This window comes from Antechinus flavipes, chromosome 5, assembly GCF_016432865.1.
Source record: "Antechinus flavipes isolate AdamAnt ecotype Samford, QLD, Australia chromosome 5, AdamAnt_v2, whole genome shotgun sequence".
NCBI lineage: Eukaryota > Metazoa > Chordata > Mammalia > Dasyuromorphia > Dasyuridae > Antechinus > Antechinus flavipes.
In genome coordinates, this window is record NC_067402.1 from 220888626 (window position 1) to 220914696 (window position 26071).

At 35.6% G+C, this 26071-nt stretch overlaps 2 protein-coding genes and 1 pseudogene across 2 annotated transcripts; all 3 read left to right on the forward strand.

Moving 5' to 3' along the window:
- Positions 1-243: 243 nt before the first annotated feature.
- Positions 244-1206, forward strand: LOC127538374 (olfactory receptor 10C1-like). Its single transcript, XM_051962113.1, has one exon. It carries the CDS (start codon positions 244-246, stop codon positions 1204-1206), a length of 963 nt encoding a protein of 320 aa, XP_051818073.1.
- Positions 1207-8219: 7013 nt separating this feature from the next.
- LOC127538375 (olfactory receptor 10A4-like) lies at positions 8220-9182 on the forward strand. Its single transcript, XM_051962114.1, has one exon. The coding sequence runs from the start codon at positions 8220-8222 to the stop codon at positions 9180-9182; it is 963 nt and encodes a 320-aa protein (XP_051818074.1).
- Positions 9183-10166: 984 nt separating this feature from the next.
- LOC127538702 (olfactory receptor 10C1-like) lies at positions 10167-16267 on the forward strand (annotated as a pseudogene).
- The last annotated feature ends 9804 nt before the right edge of the window (positions 16268-26071 follow it).

A 26071-nucleotide genomic window follows, 5' to 3' on the forward strand; every position in this document is an offset into this window, starting at 1 on the left:
TTTTCCATTAGATTATATTAATAAATACATAGCATAAAAAACTAGTTTTCATGGTTTCTTATCCAGTGTATAGCTGCTCTAGGAAGTAGCTTTGTGTGTGTGTGTGTGTGTGTGTGTGTGTATGTGTATATAGTCACATATAATTATGTACATAAATATGTATGTGTATTTGTGTGCGTTTTGGTACATGAATATAGGAATACATTTAGCTACCTGTCAAGTAATTCTTGGTTGTTTCTGTAGATGTCAAGTTCTGAGCCAATGATGAAGGAAAATCAGACCCTCTGCACCAAATTCTTTTTTGTGGCTTTCTCCTCTCTAGGTGAGCTACAACCAGTTCTCTTTGTGGTGTTTTTAGCCATATACACATTCACTGTATTGGGAAACCTGGTGATCATTTGCCTGATCTGGGTGAGCCCTACCCTCCACACTCCCATGTATTTCTTTCTGGCAAATCTTTCCTTCCTGGAGATGTGCTATATCACCAGTGTGGTCCCTCAAATGCTGGTGCACCTGTTGGTGGAGCCCAAGATCATGAGTGTGGCACATTGTGCAGCTCAGATGTATGTCTTCACCATCCTGGGGCTAACAGAATGCTGTCTGCTGGCAGCCATGGCTTATGACCGTTTTGTTGCTATCTGCTACCCACTGCGCTACTCATTATTGATGAGCCCTCAAGTCTGCCTGCAATTGGCTGCAGCATCCTGGACAATAGGAATAATTGTGGAGTCAGCCCAGACTACCTGGATCTTCACCCTCCCCTTCTGTGGCACAGGACAGATTGAGCACTTTTTTTGTGATATCATGCCTGTGGTGCAACTGGCCTGTGTGGACACTTCCCAGAATGAGATTGTGATGTTTTCAGTTTCTGTGCTCTTCATTATGAGCCCCTGCCTACTCATTCTCTCCTCTTATGCCCGTATTGTCATGGCCATTTTGAGAATGCCCTCTGCTGCTGGCAGGCGCAAAGCTTTCTCTACTTGTTCCTCCCATCTCCTAGTTGTCTCTCTCTTCTATGGCACAGCTCTTTTTACCTACCTTCAACCCAAGTCTGTCCATACTCCAGACACAGACAAAGCAACTGCCCTCATGTACACAGTAGTCACCCCTGCGCTCAATCCTGTAATCTATACACTTAGAAACAAAGAAGTGAAAGGAGCCTTTTGGAGAATAACCAGGAGGCAGCCTCTTAGCCAAGCTGCCTAACATTGCCCCTAAAAAAACATAATTGGAAAAAAAACTGCTCCAAAAAAAAGGGAAAAAAACTAATAATTTGATTTTATACTTGTCTGATCTTATCAATTCAGGTATGTTATATAATTTGTCGTCCTTCTCTATATCTTGGTGAATAAGAGAGCAAAGTGTATAGCTTTGCTGTTCTTGCAGCAGGCTCATATACTTTTAGTACCATGATTATATATATATATATATATATATATATATATATATATATATATATATATATATATATATATATTTACTTCTGAAGGACATGTGATGATAAAGAGAAGGTTATTCCTTAGATATGAATTAGAGAAGAGCTGAGAAATATAATTGATTCTATCCATAAGAAGTCATAAATTACTTTGTGTTTGAAGGTCTTTATTAGTAAATCTGACTACTATATAAACAACACACTCTACTATTTGTTTGGGTTTTATTCTACTGCTATTCAATTTAAAGAATTTTTTAAATTTAAAGAAATTTAAATTGACTGGGTGGGTCCTATGTCAGACCTTTGAGATTAACTGTAATTCTTCTTAGATATGATAATTCTAAAAGGACTATTTTACAAGAATACCCACACCCACATAAACACAGTCTTTCCCTACTAAGACCAACACTTCAATTTCCTTCAATAGATCCTAGTTTGGAATTGTTCTAAATCACTTCGTCATCCTAACTGGTCAGCTCAAGATATACTTCTTCTCTTATATATATCTTCTAAAATGTATCTCCCAAGTATACTCCCAGATTGCATTGTGGACTTCTGGGACAGTCTGCAAAAATCATGAAAATAGAACATCCAGCACTATATAATAATAAATAGCAGAGACCCGAGTAATTAGAACATAGGCAAAGAGAACAGGAATAATAAGCAAGAAGAGCGGAATGTTAAGTAGAGTCCATGTTTTGAAGTCATTAAGAGTTTGGGTGAGGAGAGATATCAGGGGAGTTCTAAACCATTTAGTTATAAATGCTATCCTTCTATGTAATGATTTACAAAATCTTACCAGTATTTTTTGTTACTACAACACCTTCATTTGAATTGACTATGCTGTGTATTGCATAAAACCTATTTGTTCTTTCTGATAGGATATCAAATCCCATCAAAAATTACATATCCCTCAGACTGTATTTTAAAATTATTTTTCTTAAACCTTTAAAAATTCTAGGTAGGCTATGCAGACTTTTTAGAATGCTAGTATTGTCATTCAGTGTGTCAGTTATTTCTCCCCCATGCAGATTGGATGAGCAAATCTGGTTCTTCAGTAAAGTTATTGATAAATGGTAAAGAGAGTGCAATCCTGTAATTCATAAACAGATATTTCTAGTGGTCACTCCTTATTCCTCCTAGAATCAAATACAAACTCTTCTGTTTTTGCTTTAATTCTTTTTATCCTGTTGTAGATTACTCCTACTCCTAAACTCTGAGATCCCGTCACAATGGCCCCTTTTTTTTCCCTTACATTCTACACCTGTCACCTCTCATTTCTGTTTTTTTGAATTGATAACTGGCCCTTGCTTACCTGTCTCCTCCCATGGTTAGAATGCATTCCTTTCTCATTTCCTCTTCACAGAGTCCCTCACTTCTTTCAAGACACTTCAAACACTACCATCTATAAGTCTTTTCACATCTTGTAAATTGCTGATACTCTCCCTTCCAAACTAGCTCAAATTCTTATTATTTGGTATTTTTTGTATTTATTTCCTTTGTGTTCATTCTGTATATATTCATCAATCAACATGCTAGGCGTTTTATCAGGTACTGGGAATAACAACAACAACAAAAGAAAACAGATTCTCAACTCAGCAGAAGTTTATACAAATGGAGATGAAAGGAGAGAGAGAGAGAGAGAGAGAGAGAGAGAGAGAGAGAGAAGAGAGAGAGAGAGACAGACAGACAGACATAGAGACAGAGAGAGACAGACAGAGAAACAGAGAGACACAGAAGAGAGACAAGCACAGACAGAGAGAGAGAGAGAGAAAGAAAGAGAAAGAGTGACAGATAGAGAGAGAAAGACAGAGAGGGAGGGAGGAAGGAAGGGAAGTTGGAAAGAAGAGGGCTAGGGAGAAGAGGAGAGGGAGAGGAAAAGGGAGAGGGAAGAGAGAGAGAGGGAGGGGGAAGGAGAGAGAGAAAAAGAGAGGGAGAGGAAGAGTGAGAGAGGGAGAAGGAGAAGAAGATGAAGAGGGAAAGAGAGAAGAGGGAGAGGGAGAGATACAGAGACACGAACGAGAGAGACAGAGAGGAATATCTCTATAGGTAGATGATAATGCAGGATTGATAAAATCCATATAAAATCAACAAATATATATATGTATGTCTATACACATAGACAAACAAGGTAGTGATATATCTTATTAGTTTAGGAAAAAATGTATTTTATTAAGAGAGATTGGAAATAACTTTCTGCAGAAGATGGTGCTTGAATTATGTCCAAATGCAGGAGAGGATCGCTTATGAAAAGAAAAAGGAAGGATGTATTATAGGCATGTGGGAATTATATGTACTTTTTTCATTCCTTCCTTTAGATGTAAGTTCTTTATAAGTAGGCACGATTTCATTTCATTTCATTGTGTCCTCAGCACTTAGTACAAGTACCTCGCTAAAAGGTGTTTATTAAATTATTTTTGCTTGATTGACAGGTATATATAAAAGGAGCTTATACCTGGGAAAATATAAATAGGCCTTGGAATTACATGACTTCAATTTGAATGCCACATCTGACACTTACTGTGTGATGATGAAATAGCAACTTTGAGCCACAATTTCCAATTTTGTAAAATGGAGGCATTAATCCTTAAACTATCTACCTCACAGCTTTTTGAGAGGAAAGTATTTAAAATGCTGTATACATATCAGATATTAATATTTTTAATGAGAACTATTTGTTAACTCTTGTTCTTACTGGTGTGGAAAGTTGAAATTAAAGATAAATGCTCAAATGACTTTTGTTCAACATTTTACATTTTTACTACATTCTATTTTTTAGAATCGAGCTCAGGGATACTTGAACTGGTTCAGGAAAATTGTTTGTTAAATTTTCAATGTGAGCATCTGTGCTGCAGAATTCAGGAAACCCTACAAATTAGGGTGTGATTTATTGTTGTATTTGTTATCAAGCCTTATGTTAAAAAATGATAGATAAAATGCCAACAAAACAGATTAAATTTAAAAGTGGGTTGTGTATATTTCTCCCTGGAGAGTCAGTTCTTAAACATTTACCAGCATATCATTGGTCTCAGGCCTGCCTTGGATAAAGTACAACTACAAAACCATGAGCTCCTCTTCTCAGTCTCAGTCAAGTTTCAGAGACTTATAAATGGTGGCATTAATGGATTATTCCTTAACAAAGAGTTTGGATCTGGTGGAATAATCATGATTTTAAGAAAACCCTGCAGTTGGGAGTTGTAGAATAAAGAAAACCATAAACATGTTAGTGCTATTCTGAAATTTATTATTGGCGAAGCTATAGAATGACTTCAGTGTATAAAAACTGAAATAGAGTGTTATTATGAACTTGTGAGGGTATGAATCTCTGGTAGTTACTAAGATATTGTCCTATTTTTCTACAATATGCCAGATTTTATAAAAATGTCTCAACAAGACAAGTGAGGATAGGTAGTCCAGTCCATATCTAGTTAGTGAGACTTAATACAAACTGTTCCAGTGCCAATGCTGATGGAATAATTATAGAATCTGAGAATAATAAAATTACAGAATCTGAGGATAGTGATGATTAGATGACACCTGAATTACATACTTCTAAGTCCCCAATAGTCTTTCCATGGGCAAAGAAAGAAAGAAACCCCGGGGTCAGAATGTTAGAATATGTTTGTGGCCATGGAACATTCATGAGCCTAAAAGAACAGAGCCTAAATGACTATTACCAGGTCATATAAGTGAAAGGCATATATGGAAGGACCTGTAAGGTTAGGATACCTTCCTGACTGGGACAATTCATGCCTTCTCTGTTTCCAATCTGCCAGTTCTCTCTAGTGATGTCCTTTCTACACTGTGTCAAATCAGCTTGTCTGGAAACGGTTTCTCCAGTTTTCATGTGTTGCTCTGTTGATCATGTAATCATTCAGCAGTTCTGCTGATCTTCAGTCCTTTGTCACCATTTTCTGTCAAAGGAAGACCAAAGTTCTGTTAAGTCATAACCAAAGACTTATTAGTTAACTTATTAGTTAACCTATCTGACATATGAGTCGTCATTTTTTTAGGAAAAAAAAGAAATTACCATTTTTATAGCCAACATATTCCTCATATGTTCACATAACATTCACATAACATATGATTATGATATTTGATGATATTAAATTTCATCTTAACAAATTCACTCAGTGGTCTAATCCATCAAGATTTGCTTGAATCTTGATTCTATCCTCTAGTACATAAGCTGTATTCCTCAGCTCTATTTCCTTTGAATTTTTTAATATTATTCCAATCCATATTGTTATCCAAAAGAAGCTATCAAAAGAATTAAAAGCACAAGACCACAAACTGATTCCCATGTTGATAGTCAAACATCAATTACTATTCTTTTGGTCTTTATTAGCAGGACTCAAACAATGACCAACTGGGGCTTTACTTGAAACCTATTTTTGGCCAATCAATGGAAGTCAAAGTGATTTGTGTTTAAGGAATGGTCCTTAAGAAAGAAGTCTTGCTACTGAACTCCAAGATATCTTAGAAGAGTTCAGTAACTAAAATAATTAAGAGTATTTGCAGGTAAGGATATAGTTCATCTTGTGGATACAGGGAAGAGGAAGGAAGGAAGAAAGGAAGGAAGGAAGAAAGGAAGGAAGGAAAAAAGGAAGGAAGGAAGGAAGGAAGGAAGGAAGGAAGGAAGGAAGGAAGGAAGGAAGGAAGGAAGGAGAAGGGAGTGGAGGAGAGATGGAAGAATAAAGAAAGAAAGGAGGGAAGGAACCAAATTAAGGAAGGAGGGAGGAAAGAAGGGAGGGAGAGAAGTAAGGAAGGCAGGCCAGAAACAGTGAGGGTCTATCTCTCTGAAATTTATTTGTTTATTTATTTTGAGTAGGTGAAAGAGACCATTCTTTCCCTCAATTGCCTACTAGTCTTAATCACCTAATTGCTGTTACCTCAGTAAATCTGAAACCTGTTAATTTAAAAAGCCTAAGGTCTGGCACAGCATCAAGCTATCATGATCTATACTTGACTTAGGTGACTCTGCAAGAGAAAATGAGGCAGGTGACCTTGCATAAACTGTGAGTTGAAATCCCAACTAGAACTGATCAGTTGAAAAACTTCTTTCTTCCTTCCTTCTTTCCTTCCTTCCTTCCTTCCTTCCTTCCTTCCTTTCTTCCTTCCTTCATTCCTTCCTTCCTTATTTCCTTCCTTCCTTCCTTCTTTCCTTCCTTCCTTCCTTCATTCCTTCCTTCCTTATTTCCTTCCTTCCTTCCTTCTTTCCTTCCTTCCTTCCTTCTTTCCTTCCTTCCTTCTTTATATAGAAATATAAGAATAGAAAGTAGGGAAAGGTAATATCTAATCTTCAATACATGTACAAATTAAAGAGCCTTTCTTGTGATCAAACTTCTTTGCTAGAAATATGACTTGCTCAAGTATTATTTCTCATAACTGGCATATATTATGGGCTAGATGGTATAGTAGATGTAGTATCAAATCTGAAGTCAGGAGGACCTGAGTTCAAATCCAGCCTCAGATACGAATTACCTTTGTGAAATGGCACAAATTACGTAATTGTATTTACTTTCCTCATGTTTAAAATGATCAGGAGAAGGAATTGGTGAACCATAGCTTCATCAAGAAAATATCAAATGGGATCATGGAGAGTCAGAAGTAATTCCATAACAATTTAGATTTTTAATCTCAGGAATAAAAGTTACACTTGCATCTAGAATTGGATTAGCATCTATAAAGTAAAAGGTTCAAAGATAAAATTTCCTCATATATGTTTTCAGAATACTATTAAACTTTCTCATTCTTGAGAGCAGGGATTGTTTTTGTATTATTTGTAGACGTAAACTCCATAAAAGTCAATGAAGATACAATCTGGGTTTGAAATTGTCCCATTTTATATGTAACAACGTTGAAGCACTAGGAAAGATGGAAGTCCCTGGTCCCACAACAAGACTTGTTGATCAAGAGAAGCTCTTATGATGATTTAATTTCTTCCTTCACAATTATGCCACAGAGAGAACAGTCACTATATACAGGACATGAGGTCTTTTTTTGGTGTTGATATAGTGATAAGGAATTAATGGTGACACCAAATATATGAAATATTACGTAGAAAAGTGAAATGATGTAACATGAAGCAATCTGCCTATCTAGAATATCTATTGAAGAAATAAAATTGTCACTCATTAGTGTAATTATTTCTTTACCATTCCTCTGAGAGAAAACCAATGGATTATTGGTTCTCTTGTCCCAGAGGATTTTAGCAAGAGTAGAAATATTGCCATCTTACATTTGATGGAGTTGTTTGTCCTTAGAGGCCTCAAGGGAGGAAGAAAGAGATAGAAGAAAAAATATATTTTGCATTAAGGTAAGCTCAGATATTAATGCCTAAAGGCAAAACTCAGTGTTAAGAAGCATTAATGGCAAAGAGATTATTGGTTCAAAGTAATTTCTTTTGATTTTAGCTTAATGAATATTCTGTGTGGCTTATCCTAGTTAAAATGAAATAAGCATCAGGATTTATTAGCATTGGGTAAAGGCAATTTTTTTTCACTTTACATTAATTGATTCCCTAAAAGTTGCAACTAGCAATATTGATTTGTGACATTTTATTATCATATGCAAGACTTAATATTGGGTGACATTAATAAGTATTTAACACCAAGAATACCATTTTCTTGATTTTATCCCACTGCCTTGGTCCAGAAATCACGTGTTTGTGTGTGTGTGTGTGTGTGTGTGTGTGTATGTGTGTGTGTGTGTGTATGTGTGTGTGTGTGTATGTGTGTGTAATTATATTTATCTTTCAAGAAACTCTTGGTTGTCTCTGTAGATGTCAAGCTCTGAGCCAGTGATGAGGGAAAACCAGACCCTCTGCACACAGTTCACCTTTGTGGCTTTCTCCTCTCTAAGTGAGCTACAACCAGTGCTCTTTGTAATCTTCTTGGCCATATACTTATTCACTATATTGGGAAATTTGTTGATCATCTGCCTAATCTGGGCAAGCCCTACACTCCACTCCCCCATGTATTTCTTTCTGGCAAACCTATCCTTCCTGGAGATGTGCTATATCACCAGTGTGGTTCCTCAGATGCTGGTGCACCTGTTGGTGGAGCCCAAGACCATGAGTGTGGCACGTTGTGCAGCTCAGATGTATGGTTTTGCCATCTTTGGGCTATCAGAGTGCTGTCTACTGGCAGCCATGGCTTATGACCGCTTTGTTGCTATCTGCTATCCATTACGCTATACATTATTGATGAGTCCTCGAGTCTGCCTACAATTGGCTGCAGCATCCTGGACTACAGGAATGGTTATGGAGTCAGCCCAGATCACCTGGATCTTCACTCTCCCCTTCTGTGGCACAGGACAAATTGAGCACTTTTTTTGTGATGTTTTGCCTGTGGTGCAAATGGCCTGTGTGGACACTTCTCAGAATGAGATTGTGCTGTTTTCTATTTCTGTGCTCTTCATTTTGATCCCCTGTTTGCTAATTCTCTCCTCCTATGCCCGTATTGTCATGGCCATTTTGAGAATGCCCTCTGCTGCTGGCAGGCGCAAAGCTTTCTCTACTTGTTCCTCCCACCTCCTGGTTGTCTCGCTCTTCTATGGTCCAGCCATCTTTACCTATCTTCAACCCAAGTCTGCCCATACTCCAGATACAGACAAAGCAACTGCCCTCATGTACACAGTAGTCACTCCTGCACTCAATCCAGTCATCTATACTTTAAGAAACAAAGAAGTGAAAGGAGCCTTTTGGAGAATAACCAAAAGGCATCCTCCTAGCCAAGCTGCCTAAAGTTGGACCAAGGGCCATAATTAGTAGGGGAAAAATATTCTAATAGTTTGATATTATACTTGTCTGCTCCTATCAATTCAAGTCTAATAGAAATGTGATGTTTCATCCTTCTCTATATCCTGGTGAATAAACAAACAGAGTTTTGTTTTTTATTTTTTGTTTTTTTGGCCTCTTTGTTCTTGCAACAGGATCATCAACAGGTTCATATACTGTAAATATCATAATAATTTTTTTCTGTCACTTTACTTCAGATTAACATATTATGAAGTTAAAGAGAAGATTCTTCATTAGATATGGATGGGAGAAGAGTTGAGAAATCTAGCTGGTTGATTCTATCCATAACAATGATTAATTAGTTTGTTTATGAAGGTTTCTATTTGTCAATCTCACTAGTCCACAACCAGTACATTATGCTTTTTGTTGCATTTTATTCTACGACTATTCTTTAAGTTAAAATCTGTCTCCCTGTAAATTTTTGCCACTGTGTGGGTCCTATTTCTGTCATTTGGTCCTAACTATAATTCTTCTCAGAAATGATAATTCTACAAGGACTGTTTTACAAGGATTCCACCCCCCCCCCCATACACATAAACAGTTTCTCCTTACTATGGACTAAACATTGCAATTTCCTTCAAGTGATCCTAGTTTGGAATTGTTCTAAACCATTTTGGCATCCTTATTGGTCAACTCAAGATACAATTTATCTCTTCTATGTATCTTCTAAAATATATCTCCCAAAACAGAACATAGTATTCCATTTAATTAATCAAAAAGCACCTGTAAGATACTTACTATGTGTCTACTACTGTCATAAGCACTAGGAAATGCAAAATAAAGATGCAAAGAAAATGCAAAAAAAATGCCTATCCTTGAGAAGTTTACATCCTCACTTGGGACACAGCATATATTTAAATAGGGACAAACCACATCCATTCACAGGAAATAACAGTTAACCTGAGTGTACAAAGCACTAACAGGTAGGGGATGAAGAAGGCTCCTGTTTCAGGAAATGTGAGAAAAATATAAGATTCTAAAGACCTGACTAAAGACACAGTTCTGGGACAGTCTTTGTAAAAGCATGAAAATAGGACATCCAGCACTATATGATAAACAGCAGAGATCAGACTAGTTACACCATAGACAAAGTGAAGAGGAATAATAATCAAGAAGAATGGAATGCTAAGTAGAGTCCATGTTGTGAGGTCTTTAGAAGTTTGGGTGAGGAGAGATATCAAGGGAGCTCTAAATCATTTTGTCCTAGATGTTATATTTCTATTTAATGATATACAGAATCCTAGCAATATTTTTTTGCTACTACAATACCTTCAGTTGAATTGAGTATGCTGTGTATTACATAAAACCTATTTGGTCTTTTTGATAGGAATTTTTCTCTAGGTAGTTATCCCTCAGTACTTTAAAGTGATTTTTCTTGACCCTTAAAAATATTGGGTTGTGCAGACCTTTTATAATCCTAGTTTTGTAATTCAGTTTATCAGATTTCATTCCCATATGCATTTTGGATGAAGAAGTCTTCTGAATCTTCAGTGATGTTGTTGATAAATGGCAGTGATGATGCAATCCTGTAATTCATAATCAGAGATTTCCAGTGATCACTCTTTATTCCCCCTAGAATCAAATACAAACTCTTCTTTTTTGCTGTTAATGTCCTGTACAATAATTCTTTTTATCCTATTCTAGATTATTCCTACTCATGATCTCTGAGATATTTCAATGGACTCTTTTCTGTTTCCTTATGTACTACATGTAACTTCTCATTTCTGTTTTGTTGACCTGATAACTGGCCCTTGCTTATCTCCTTCTCCCATTCTTAGAATGTATTCCTTCATTTGTTCTTCACAGAGTCTCTCACTTAAAGCCAATTCAAACACTAGCATCTGTAAGTCTTTTCACATCTCCTAAACTACCCATACTCTCCCTTCCAAATTACTTTAAATTTTAACTATTTTGTTTGTTTTGTATTTATTTCCTTTATAGTCATCCTGTGACAGACAGAGATAGATAGGGAGACAAGAGAGACAGAGAGGCAGAAAAAAATGTCTACATAGATATTCAGTTGGATAGATAAAATCCATATAAAATTAATAAATATATATATATATATTTGTGTGTGTATGTATATATGAACACACATGAAAACAAACAAGGTAGTGATATATCTTGTTATTTTAAGAAAAAAAGTACTCACATTAAAGGAGATTGGAAATAACTATCTGTAGAAGATAGTCCTTGAGTTATGTTCAAAGGAAGAAGAAGAACTCTAATGAGAAGAAAAAAGAGGAATGTATTACAGGCATATGGAAATTATATGTACTTTTTTATTCCTCCTTTAGATGTAAGTTCTTTATAAATAGGCATTGTTTCATTTCTTTTCATTGTGTTCTCAGAACTTAGTCCAACTGCCTGGCTTATAATAAATTTTTAATAAATTATTTTTGATTTAAAAATTATTCAATCAATCAAAAGTTCTATAAATGGAGTTTATACTTGGGAAAGCATAAATAGGCCTTGGAATTAGGAGATCTGAATTTGGATCCCACCTCTGCCATGTACTGTGTTATGATGAAACTTTCAGCCTCAGTTTTCAGTTTTGTAAAATGGAGGAATTAATCCTTAAACTACCTACCTTGCAGCATTTTGAGAGGAAAGTGTTTAAAATGCTATATAAATGTCAGCTATTATTGTCCTTAATGAGAACTGTTTTGCCATTAACCCTTGTTCATGCTGGTGTATTAATTTGCCTGTAAGTGAAAAGTTGAAATTAAAGATAAATGTTGATTTATTGGTCTATCTGCCATCTGGGGGAAGGGGTCGGGGGAAGGAGGGGAAAAGTTGGAACAGAAGGTTTTGTAAGGGTCAATGCTGAAAAATTACCCATGCATATATCTTTTAAATAAAAAGCTATACTAATAAAAAAAGAAAAAAAATCACATCACAAAAAAAGATAAATGTTGAGAAGTCATTTGCTCTACCTAGAGATTTTTTAGGCTCAGGGATACTTGAACTGGTTCAGGAGAGTTGATTGTTAAATTTTCAATGTGAGCATTTGTGCTTCAGAATTCAGAAAACACTGAAAATTAAGGGTATTGTTGTATTTTGTTATCAAGTCTTATGTTTAAAAAAATGTTGGATAAAATATTAACAAAACAGATTAAAAACAAGTTAGCTCCTCTTCTCACTATCAATCCAGTCTCAGAGACTTATAAATGGTGGCATTGATGGATTATTCTTTGATAATAAAGAATTTGAGTCTTTACATGGGCAGAGAAAGAAGGAAACACTAAGGTCAGAATGTTAGAATATATTTGTGGCCATGGAACATTCATGAAGGGTCACAGAGGCTAAATAACTATTACAGGGCATATAAGTGAAAGGCATATATGGAAGGACCTGTAAGGTCAGGATACCTTCCTGACTGGGACAATTCATGCCTTTTATGTTTCCAATCTGCCAGTTTTCTTTAGTATGTCCTTTCTACACTGTGTCAGATCAGCTTGTCTGAAAATGGTTTTTCCAATGTTCATTTGTTGAATGATCATATGATCATTCAGCAGTTCTATTGATTTTCAGTCCTTTGTTACCATTTTCTGTCAGGGAAAGAACAAAGTTCTGTTAAGCCATAACCAAAGACAATAAGCTAACCTATCCAATATGTGTGATTCATCATTTTTAGAAAAAAAAAAGAAATGACCATTTTTATAGCCAACATAAGTTTTATAGATTTAAAATACACATAATATATGATTATAATATTTGGTGCTGTTAAATTTTATCTTTCATTTCAGTGCTTTAACCCATCAAGATCTGTTTGAATCTTAGTTATATCCTCCAGTACATAAACTGTCCTCTTCAGCTCTATTTCTTCTGAATTTTTGATAATGTCAAATCCATATTGTTATCCAAAAGAAGCTATTAAAAAGATTTAAAGCACAAAATCATCACAGAAACTGATTCTCATGTTGACAATAAATCATTAATTACTACTCTTTTGGTCTTTATTAGCAGGACCAAACAATGGCCAACTGGAGATTTGCTTGGGGCCTATTTTTGGCCAATCATTGAGAGTCACAGTGATTTCAGTTTAAGGCATGATTCTTAAAAAAGGAGGTCTTGCTAATAAACTCCAAGATATCTTGGGAGAGTTAAGTGAGTAAAACAATTAAGAGCTATGTGGGCACAGGGAAGAGGAAAGAAGGAAGGAAGGGAAGGAAGGAGGAGAGGACAAGAGAGAAGGGAGTAAAGGAGAGATGGAGGAGAAAAGAAAGGAAAAAGGGGAGGAAACAAATTAAAGAGAGAGGGAGGGAAGAAGAGAAGAAGAGAAGTAAGGGAGAAAGGCCAGAAACCCTGAGGGTCTTTCCCTCTCAGATTTATTCATTTATTTTGACTAAGTGAAAGGGACCATTCTTTGCCTCAATTGTTACCTAATATTAATCATCTAATGTGTGTGGCCTCAGTAAATTTGAGACTTGTTAAAAATTTTAGTTTAAAAAACCCAAGGTCTGATGCTGTATCAAAGACCATCTTAAGCTGTCATCTATATCTGACTCAGGTGGCTCTGCAGGAGAAAATGAGGCAGGTGATCTTGCATAATCTCTGTGAGTAGAGCTGCCTCATTGAGGTCCCACCTAGAACTAATCAGTTAGAATACTTATTTTCCTTCTCTCCTTCCTCCCTCCCTCCATTTCTCCTTTGATCCCTCCCTCTTTCCTTTCTTCCTCCCTTCCTTCCTTTTCCCATACTTTTCTTTTTCCCTCCCTCCTTCCATATAGAATAAAAAGTAGAAGATAATATCTGATCTTCAAAACATGTACAAATGAACTAATCCTTTCTTGTGATTAAGCTTCTTTGCTAGAAATATGACTAGCTCAACTATTTTTTCTCATAATTGATATATATTATGAGCTAGATGGTACAGTAGATGGAGCATCAACTCTGGACTCAAAGGGACTTGAGTTCAAATCCAGCCTCAGGCACGAACTATCTTTGTGATCTGGCACAAGTTACTTAATTGGTATTTACTTTTATCATCTTTAAAATGAGCTGGAGAAGGAACCATACCTTCACCCAAAAAAACCAACCAACCAAACAAACAAAAACAAACAAACAAACAAAAAACCAAATGTGTTAATGGAGAGTCCGAAATGACTCCACAAAAATTTAGATTTTTAATCTCGTGAACATAAATGACACTTTCATCTAGAAGTACTGCAGAGTAAAAGATTCTAAGGTAAAATTTCCCTTTATGTGTATTCAGAATACTATCAAACTTTCTGGTTCTTGAGAGCAGGGATTGTTTTTGTACCTTTTAGAGATGTAAATGCCATAAAATTTAATGAAGATGCAACCTGGGTTTGAAATTGTCCCAATCTATAGGTAACATCACTGAAGTACTAAGAGAGATATAAATCCCTGATACAACAAAAATACTTTTTGATCAAGAGAATGCATTATGATCATTTTATTTCTTCCTCCACCATTATGCCACAGAAAGGACAGTCAGTTCAGGACAGGTGTAATGGATATTACACCATTACTTTTTTCAGTTGATACAGGGATAAGGAATTAATGGTGACACAAAATTTATGTAATGTTATATAGAAAAGTGAAATGATGTAACATAAAGCAATCTGCCTGTCTAAAAAATCTACTGCAGAAATAAAAATGTGATATTGACACCGATCAGTGTAATTGTTTCTTTAAACATTTCTCTGAGTGAAAGCCAATGGATCATTGGTCCTCTACTCCCAGAGGACTTCAGCAAGTGTATAATTATTGCCATCTTATATTCATTGAAGCTGTTTGTGCTTAGAGGCTTCAAGGAAGAAAGAAAGAGATAACAAGAAAAAACACATTTTTCATCAAGGTAAGCTTGGATAACAATTTCTAAAGGCTAGAAGCAATTTATTTTGATTTTTGTTGCATGAATGTTCTGTGTGGCTTATCCTAACAAAATTGAAATAAGCCTAAAGATTTATTTCAATTGGATAAAGGAAATTTTTATTCACTTTATGTTAACTGATTCCCTAAAAGTTGCAACTGGCAAGATTGATTTGTGATATTTTTTATCATATGCTAGGCTCAGTATTGGGTGACATTAATAAGTTAATACTAATACTAATAAGCCCCTTTTCTTGATTTTCTCCTAATGTTTTGATCTAGGAATTTTGTGTGTGTGTGTGTATGTGTGTGTGTGTGTGTTATATTTTTTTAATCTTTCAATAAACTCTTGGTTGTTTCTGTAGATTTCAAGCTTTGAGCCAGTGATGAGAAAAAAAACAGACCCCTCTGCAAACAATTTACCTTTGCAACTTTCTCCTCTCTTTTTTAGCTACAACCAGTGCTCTCTTTGTAATTTTCTTGGCCATATACTTATTCACTGTATTGGGAAACCTGTTGATCATCTGCCTAATCTGGGTGAGCCCTATACTCCACTCTTCCATGTATTAAAAAAAGATAGTTTTGCCATCTTTGGGCTAGTAGAGTGCTGCCTGCTGGCAGCCATACCTTATGACCACTTTGTTGCTATATGCTCTCCATTACACTATACATTATTGATGAGTCCTCGAGTCTGCCTACAATTGGCTGTAGCATCCTGCACAACAAGGAATGGTTATGGAGTCAGCCCAGATCATCTGGATCTTCACTCTCCCCTTCTGTGGCACAGGACAAATTGAGCACTTTTTTTGTGATGTTTTGCCTGTGATGCAACTGGCTGTGTGGACACTTCCCAGAATGAGATTGTGATGTTTTCTATTTCTGTGCTCTTCATTTTGATCCCTTGTTTGCTAATATTCTCCTTTTATGCCCATATTGCTGCTGGCAGGTGCAGAGCTTTCTCTGCTTGTTCCTCCTATCTCCTGGTTGTCTCTCACTTCTATGATCCAGCCACCTTTACCTACCTTTAACCCAAGTCTGCCTATACTCCAGATACAGACAAAGCAACTGCCCTCATGTACACAATAGTAACTCCTGCACTCAATCCAGTCATCTATACCTTAAGAAACAAAGAAATGAAAGGAGCCTTTTGGAGAGTAGCCAAAAGGCAGCCTCCTAGCCAAACTGCCTAAAGTTAGACCAAAGGCCATAATTAGTAAATTTTATTGTTGCTATTGTTTAGTTGTTTAGTCATGGCTGACTCTTTGTGACCCCATTTGGGTTTTCTTCCCAAAGTTACTAGAGTGATTCCTTCCCTAAGTCAATTTGCAAATGAGGAAACTGAAATAAATAGGATTAAAGGACTTGACCAGGGCCATCTTCTTGACTCCAGACATGGCACTCTGGCTACTGTATCACCTACCTTTCCATAACTAGTAAAAAACTTGCCTAAATAGTATTAATTTGTGTTTATCTGCTCCAATCAATTCAAATATAGTAGAAATGTAGATCTTTTTTTTTTACTCAGACCTTTTCCTACATATTGGAGGTAAATAAGAGAGCATAGCAACTCCTTAAGTAGTATGCTTAATTGTTCTTGCTATATTTTATTATACTCTATGTTGTTATACTTCCAATATCATATTGAATTTAATTTATTTGGTGCTTTGTTTCCTCAGAAATATGCTAGAGAAAAGATTCCTCTCTAGATACGGAATGAAGAAAATTTGGGGAGGATAGTTGGTAGATTCTATCCATGACAAATAGTAAATTAGTTTGTGCTTGAAGGTCTATATTAGTGGCCCTCATTTTCCCATAGTCAATTCACTTTTCATTTGAATAGGTTTTATTTTAATTCCTTAAGGAGATCTAAAATTTAGGGGCACCGAAGTGGTGCAGTGGATAGAAAGTCAGGCCTGAAGTCAGGATGATCTGAGTTCAAATCTGATTTTTTTTTTAAGTTTTTTATTTAATAATTACTTTATATTGACACTCGTTTCTGTTCCGATTTTTTTTCCCCTCCCTCCCTCCACCCCCTCCTCTAGATGGCAAGCAGTCCTTTATATGTTGGATATGTTGCAGTATATCCTAGATACAATATATGTTTGCAGAACCGAACAGTTCTCTTGTTGCTTAGGGAGAATTGGATTCAGAAGGTATAAATAACCCGGGAAGAAAAACAAAAATGCAGATAGTTTACATTCGTTTCCCAGTGTTCTTTCTTTGGGTGTAGCTGCTTCTGTCCATCATTTATCAATTGAAACTCAGTTAGGTCTCTTTGTCAAAGAAATCCACTTCCATCAGACTACATCCTCATACAATATCATTGTCGAAGTGTATAATGATCTCCTGGTTCTGCTCATTTCACTTAGCATCAGTTCATGTAAGTCTCGCCAGTCCTCTCTGTATTCATCCTGCTGGTCATTTCTTACAGAACAATAATATTCCATAACATTCATATACCACAATTTACCCAGCCATTCTCCAATTGATGGGCATCCATTCATTTTCCAGTTTCTAGCCACTACAAACAGGGCTGCTACAAACATTTTGGCACATACAGGTCCCTTTCCCTTCTTTAGTATTTCTTTGGGATATAAGCCCAATAGAAACACTGCTGGATCAAAGGGTATGCACAATTTGATAATTTTTTGGGCATAATTCCAGATTGCTCTCCAGAATGGTTGGATTCGTTCAAATCTGATTTCAGACACTTAACACTTTCCTGGCTATGTGACCCTGGGCAAGTCATTTAATCCCGATTGCCTAAGGGGAAAATAATCTGAAATTTGTATCTCTGATATTTCTACTTACTTTCCTTTGAGGATCCAAAAAGAAGCACCAGCTGTCCACACACCATTTCTCTTTTTCTAGGTTAACTATCACTACTTTTTTCAAATGCTCCACATTTTTGAATGAGTCCATTTTCTTTTTCAGTTAGTCACCTCTAAATGAACTTCAAGATACCTATGTCCATGCCAAAATATTTGTCCCAGAACAGAACAAGACATTTAATTAATCAAGGAAGTAAGGTAGTACACATATTTGTTAGTAATTTATTATTGGACAAACATTATACTAAAGACTGGAGAGACAAAGAAAAAACAAAAAAAAATATTTTGTGTCCTCAACAAACTTATATTCTAATGGGGGTGATAGCCTGTATTTTTAAAATGCTATATAAAAGTATATTCGCAGTAAATACAAAGTGATTTCCTAAGGCAAAATACTAACCATTGGAGTACTAGGAAAGGAACATTGCAATAGGTAACATTTGAGTTGGTCTAGAAGAAAGAAAGAAATGATAAAGAAAGAAATCATGAGGAACTGCATAGCAGTCTTAGGGGATAGTCCATATATTGTCTAGGGAATGAGACATCAGACACTGTGTGAGAGGCATAGCAAGAAGGTAGTATGGCAGGGTGATAATCAAATGAAGAGAAGTACTGTGTAAAAGGACTTCAAAGGCAAGAAAAGATTGAGAAGACCTTTATATGGTTTTGCTCAGTATATAGATTACCTTTCTCTAGACACTGCTATTTTATGTAGTTTTTAACAAAATCTCATCAGTATTTGGGGGTGAAGGTGGGCTATAACACACCTACCTCTGTGTTTGCAGCACATTACCTCAACCAGGTATTTTTCATAGGAACTGCTGGTTAGCTAAGTTTCCTTTAAATTGCATTTTATACTTAATTTTTTTTTCAATTCTTTAAAAATTCTAGCCTGTCTACACAGGCTACGCCTTTTGGAATTCCAGTTCTGTCTTACATGTCAATTATTTATCCCAATTCTATGTTCTGTGTTGATTGATTGACCATGTCAAATGTATCTTCACTGAAGACATTGATAAAAGTGGCAAACAGAGATTATATATAAAAATATAATCCTGCAGCACATGACCACAGAATTCCAGTTATAACTCAGGTAGGTTATAATGTGATTTATTTGTCTGATTTTATTATTATTTAAAATGTGTAGTTAGGATGTTTAATGTATCCTATAGTATAGACAGAATAAAAAACAAATCTGGATTGAATAAGGAAGATTATCAATACCTTTAAGTGAAGAAATATTCATGCCATCAAAGGAGATTGGCATTTTTGTATATAAAGAATGTTCTGTTTCATTTCTCATCTTTGTGTCTTGGCACTGATTTTCTCCCATGCCTAGAATACATTTCTCTCCCATTTTCATCTCAGAGACTCTTCTTCCTCCAAGGCACAGCTCAAGCATCTTCTTCTATGTAAAGCCTTTCCTGATTCTCCAAATCCTAACATCCTCTATTATCAAACTACTTTGATATTTATTTGATATTATTTGATAGGTATTTTTTGCCTGAGGTAATTAGGTGGTTTTGTGGATAGTGCACTGGGCCTGGGGTTGAGAAAACTCATTTTTTCAAGGTCAAATATGGCTTCAGACCCTAACTAACAGTTTGACCCTGGGATAAGCCACTAACCCTATTTTTCTCAGTTTTCTCATTTGTGAAAATAACTGAAAAGGAAAATGGCAAATCATTCCAGTATCTTCAATAAGCAACCCCAGTTGGGATAAAAAAAATGAATATGACTGAAATGACTTAAAGACAATAAATTCATCTGCACTTATTCTCTATATGTATCCTTTAAAAATATATTATCAATCCCCAAATATTTATTGGCATATCAGGCGCTATGCTGGATGGTGCACATATAAGAATCTAAAAAACAATCTTTTCTTTCAGGATTTTTTTTGAGACTAGCTTTTCTGAAGCTCTTCCCCCCTTCTCCCCCCACTGCTCTATGTACAATGGTCATTCATAGCCACAATTCCCACTAGCTATTATCACTGGACTTGGTTCTTGCTCTATTTCTAACTTGAGTTAGCTTATCCCTCCTTAGGCAGCAGCATAGTGGCACCCTGTTCTCAGGGCCTCATTATAGTAAGGCCAGATTTGGTACAGAAACCCGATTGGCTTAGCTCAATGAAATTCAGAACTGTTGACCTCAAGTGATCTACATCCCCAATCTCCAAAGTAGCAAGTCCTCTCTGTATGTGTAACCACACCTAGTAAGTTCTTAGTAATGTTTTCTGATTTTGTGATGTTCTATAATAGAACTATATTTCTAAAGAATCACTAGGACTTGGAATTAAAAGGTCTGACTTTGTGTTCTATTTCTGCCAATCCCTAGCATTTTAGTAGTAGTAGTAGTAGTAGTAGTAGTAGTAGTAGTAGTAGTAAAATGATATGGTGATGTCTTTTTATTCTTGTGTAAATTGGATGTAAGTGAGGCAGAGTTGCATGAAGTCTACTGCTTCACTCTCTTTTCCAGAGAGGAAGCTGCAGCAACAAGAATAAAAGAAAAAGGAAGGAGGAGAAAGAGGAGAAAAAAGAAGAGGAGGAGAAGGAGGAGGAGGAGAAAAGAAGGAAGAGGAAGAGGATTAGAAGAAGGAGGAGGAAGAAGAAAATGGAGAAGAGAGTATACCCAAGCAAATATAAGTACACAAAGTATTTCTCCAAAATTTACATACATTTTGGTTGCTAACAGTTTCTATTTTTTCCCATGAAAATAATATTACAGATTTATGCACTGATAAAATGTATATACAAGGTAGGAGGAATACCCTATATGTAGTATAAATATAAAATTCCCAAGTGCCATGTTTGTGTGTAGACATGTTTACATATATAGAAACAGATCGGTTTGGATATATAATATTGGTTAAAAGTTAAACTGGGAAGGAAGGTATTGGGGAAAATGTGGAGATGAAGCTGTAGGAAAAAGATTGTACATGAGCAATAGTGTAAAAAAAAAGACAGACTCTAAAAGGCAGAGGTGACTAAAAACAAAAACAAAAACAAACCATTCACAAAAGCAGAAATGGCTTTATTTCTTTTATTTTTATCCCCAGGACCTAGGAAAATACCTAGCTTTGAGTGGTATTAGGAAATGCCTTTTGATTTTGTAATGTTCTATAATAGAGCCATAGTTGTAAATAATCAGTAGGATTTGGAATTAAGTGGTTTGATTTTGTGTTTCATGTCTGCCATTACCTAACATTGTAGTAGTAGTTGTAGTAGTAGTAGTAGTAGTAGTAGTAGTAGTAGTAGTAGTAGTAGTAGTAGTAAGAGGAGGAGGAGGAAGAGGAAGAGAAGGAAGTGGTTCTTAGAAAAACAATATTGCTCTTACCAGTATTCTCTTAGTTCTGCTTATTTTTGTTTTCATTATTTCATGCAAGTCTATTCATGTTTTTCTAAGATCATTAAGCTGATTATTTGTTATAGCACAATATTATTTCATCAAAACTATATACCACAATTATTTCAGCCATTCCCCAACAGATAGGCATCCCTGAAGTTTCCAGTTCTTTGCCATCACAAATATCTCTTAAACACATTTCAAAACATAGAAAGTATTTCTCTTTCTCCATAATCATTTTGATAAAGAGACCTAAAAGTAATATTGCTGGGAGAACAAATCATCAAGAATATTAAAGTAATTAATGAAAAACTAAGTAAGAAAGTTTAGCAGTACCAAATCTGAAACTACATTATAAGGCTATAATTATCAAAACTGTCTGGTATTGGCTAAAAAAGGAAAAAAAGTTCATTTGAATAGAAGAGGGATGCAATTACAACAGCAAATTGATATAATAACCTTGTATTTGACAAGAGTAAAAACTGAAGTTTAAGGGATCATTATTTGGTAAAAATTGTTGGGAAAACTGGAAAGCAGTTTGGTAGATATTGAGAGTAGACCAATATTTTTTACCATGTACAAAGAAAAGATCAAAATGGATGCATGACCTAGATATAAAGAGATATATTATATGAAAATTTGAAAAACACAAAATATATTATCTATCAGACTTATTGATAGGTGAACACTTCATGAATAAATGAGAAAATAAGCATTGTATGGTGTAAAATGGATAATTTTGATTACATTAAATTAAAACATTTTTATAGAAATAAAACAAATGTAGGCAAAATGAGAAGGAAAACAGAAAATTAGTGAATAATTTTTGTAGGCAGATTCTCAATTAAAGGTTTCATATCTCAGACATATAAAGAACTTTTTCAAATCTATGAGACAGACATTTTGATTATATTGTTCTATGTCAAGTACTTATAGTGTAATGTTCTCCTTGATTTGGTTTTCTTTGGGGTCTCTGGGGCAGCCTTTATTTTAGTTGAATAATCGCCACAAGTTACAGCCAGGTGTTAAAGTCCAAATCATTTATTATCTCTTTCAAAGTCTTGTCTCCTTTCCTGGGCCTGGTAAACTTTCTTGTAGTCCAGATCCTCTATTATCTCTTTTTTGGGGCTGGGCAGCTTTCTGGAGAGCTTTTCACTCTGGCCTTGGTCTTAGTGGGGTAAGTGCAGGAGTCCAGGCCAGCCACCAGGAAGATCAAAGATCGAATTAATTTCTCCCCTTGGTTCTGAGAGGTTAAACTCCTACCGCCAGTCCTTTTCCTTCTCTCCAAATGAATCCTGGCTGAGGCTCCTAGTTTATATGCTCTACACTAAGTAAAAACCAACCATTATATCACTAGGAAACCATTATTTGTTGTAGGATTAAATCAATCATACTGACCATGCTAAACCATTGTCTCCTCAATTCCACTTAGTATCTTGTAAGCATCCTTGTTTCAAGTTCAGAGTTCTGGCCCATAACATTATAGGATGCATCTATGACTCTAGAGGTGAAGTGTGATAGAGCCAGGTGAGTTTTGGTCCAGCAAGATAATTATTAAATTATCAGTATGAATAGATTTTCAATGGAGAAAGCCATCTACATCCAGAAAGAAGTCTGTCAGGACTGTAAAAAAATATATATAGTTTTTTTCACCTTTTTGTTGTTTTCTTTGTTTTTTTTTTTTTTTGTTTTCTTTCTCATTTTTTCCCCTTTTTGATCTAATTTTTTTTTTTGTGCAGCATGATAAATATGGAAATATGTATAGAAGAATTGCACATGTTTAACGTATATTGGATTACATGCTGTCTAGGGGAGAGGTTGGGGGAAGGGAGGGAGAAAAATTTGAAACAAAAGGTTCTGCAAAGCTGAATATTGAAATCTATCTTTGCATATATTTTGAAAATAAAAAAAACTATTATTTTAAAAATTATCATAGTGAACAGTCATAGTTCAGAAATTAACAACCACTACAAGTCAGGCCTTGATTTATTGTCTTACTGATTGTCTATGCTTAACAACCTGATGGAGGAAAAAAAAGTTAATAAAGGAAATTAAATTTAAAAGTATGTCATGCACTTTTTTCCATTGAAAAATCTTATTTTACACATTTACCAGAATTCTCATAATTCTAAGTCTCACTTCAGCAGAGTGAAAATACTAAGGCACTAGACCTTCCTTTTAGGTTCAGTATAGGTGTATTGACCTAGAAGATACTGAAGTGATAGATTACTCCTTGGGTTATAAAGGAGAAGGTAATTGATGGAGTAGGAATGATTGGAAGATGGCATAAGTGTTTGTTTTGTTTGTTTTTTTTAAGAAAGACAAAAGTTGATCCCTGAGTGTTTTGTTGAAGACTGAGGAGTGTGGAAAACAAAGTGTCAAAGAGAAGTAGTGTTGTGTGTGGAGTGATTATTGGGGTGGTTAGACAGATAACATGACTAGCCAGAAACTGAGAGATAGTTTCTTATATGAGACACAGCAGGTAGCAATTTCTTGTAGTTAGTGAGATATTGTGATGTGCCCTAGAAAGTGCTATATTTTGTGAGATTGTTGGAAAGTGACAAAAAGATAGCTACCTCCAATCAAGTATCTAGTGAATAAAATTAAATACAAACTTGTCCCAGTTCCAATGTCCCAGAGTTCTAGTATCTGTACACAGTGAGGATCAGCCTTAGCAGATCTGATATCAGAATTGGAGAGTTCTGAGGACTCAACAGTCAGATGGAAGAAAACAATGGACATGAGGATGGGAGGAGATTAAGGAGATCTAAGTACACAAGTATAAGTATTTGTGATTACAAGATAATCAGAAAGGAGCACACTGGTTAGGTAACTGAAATCGGGTGATACAAAGTTCAAAAGGTGAAGTGAATAAGGCATAAGAAGTCTTGAAGTAAAAGTCAGTCTGGCTTTGCATCTAACCAGTCCAACACTGATGCCTTGTGAAATTCTTTTTGAATCCCTCTCATTCATATGGTCACCACCGTATTTAAGAATTCTGAAATCTTATTGGACCATAATTTATTGGCCTTTTCTCCTGTCTCTTAAATAACTTTTTTGCTGTCTCTTAAATAACTTTTCTCTTCATCCACATTGTTACCTCCAATCCTTTGGTTCTTCGTTTCTCTCTGAGATCATCTCTCCTGCACTAGCCATTCTCCTCTTTTCCCCATCTTAATTCCTTGGTGAACCAATTCAACCGTATGGTCCTCATCTCTTGAATCTCTTCTCTTCATCACCAATTAGGCCTAGTTAAGCCTTAGTCTTTGAACATGTTCTCCCTTCATCATGTTTATGCCTAAATAGATTTTGTTATCTGAGGGAAGAGAAAAATCACACAGCCATTCTGACTGGATCCATGACAAATTGTCATACAATTCCAGTCCTCACGGCTGCTAAAAGTTTTATTATATATCTCCTTACCAACTTATTCTCCCTATTTCCATTGTATTTCTTCCAACCATTTTCACCTCTTCTTAAACCTCTTATGGCTCTTCTTCCTCTTATACCTGCCCCTTCTCTCTCAACTGAGAATCTTGTCTCTTATTTTAGAGAAAAATAATTGAGGCCACTGACTGTAAACTTCCCTGTTTCTCATTTTCTTCATCTTTTATTTCACAAGGGCCTTCTCCTACTCTCTTCTGCTTTACCCTGTGCCACATAATGAAGTGACTTTGCATCCTTTCAAGGCTTAGCTTTTTACTTATTCATGTGATCTTACTTCTCATGTCTTCTACAGATTGGTCCCTATTTCCCCTCTACTCTCTCACTTATTTTTCATCTCTCCCTCAGTATTGATTCATCAAATTTAATCAAATATAAATGGGATGTTAATAACTGGAAATGAACTATGAGGAGAGCACATACTGGAATGGGGGCTTTAGCAAATATTATTAGAGAAATACATCAAACTGTTAAGGATACTCTGAGATGAGGGAGGGAGGGAGAGAGAGAGAGAGAGAGAGAGAGAGAGAGAGAGAGAGAGAGAGAGAAAGAGAGAGAGAGAGAGAAAGAGAGAGAGAGAGAGAAAGAGAGAGAGAGAGAGAGAGAGAGAGAGAGAGAGAGAGAGAGAAGGGAAAAGGGGAGAAAGGGCATAGAGATAGAGGGAGAGAAAGAGAGAGAGAGGGAGGAAGAGGAAGGGAGGAAGGCATGCAGCCCAATTGCTGCCAGAAAGTTTGATTAGAGGTATTGTTATATTCCCTAAGTTACTCATCTATTTTCAAGCCCTATCTAATTAACAATCATCTTTATATGTTAAAAAAAATGGCACATCAGAACTGAGGCAACAATGAAGGCTTTCTCTTAATCTCTCTTTCCTCACACTTTCTCCTTCTCCTAACGAAACACTAGGGGATTCAGTTTAGACTTCTTAACATTCCCCAATTGTTCATTATAGCTTTGCTAAATTGGACTTTTAGGAATTTTCCAAACATCCAAACCTTATTAGGAAACTAAATGAATCATTTGGAGGTTGCTTAGGGACTTTCTCCAAAGACTATTCAAATTTACTTAATTTGTTATGATCTTAAAGAATCTATGTATGCATATATCTAATTTAATATTTCCATCAATGGGCTAAAAAAGATTTTAAGGGCTTATCAAAATGTCAGGATTTCTTTTCCTTTTGCAAAATGGTTACAATGAGATCCCTGAAATCTCAAAGATAATTCTATACTTAGATCCATTCTTTATTTCATAGCAACAGACTACTAAAAAATTTAATAAACCTCACTGGGATTTATTAAAATAATTTCATCAGCTAGCATAAGGAATTATCGATTATGTTATTCTCCCCAAAGATAGAAAACTTACTAA

Bases quoted from the DNA above. Each gene is read 5' to 3' on its own strand.
- LOC127538374 (XM_051962113.1), top strand. From the start codon at position 244: ATGTCAAGTTCTGAGCCAATGATGAAGGAAAATCAGACCCTCTGCACC.
- LOC127538375 (XM_051962114.1), top strand. From the start codon at position 8,220: ATGTCAAGCTCTGAGCCAGTGATGAGGGAAAACCAGACCCTCTGCACA.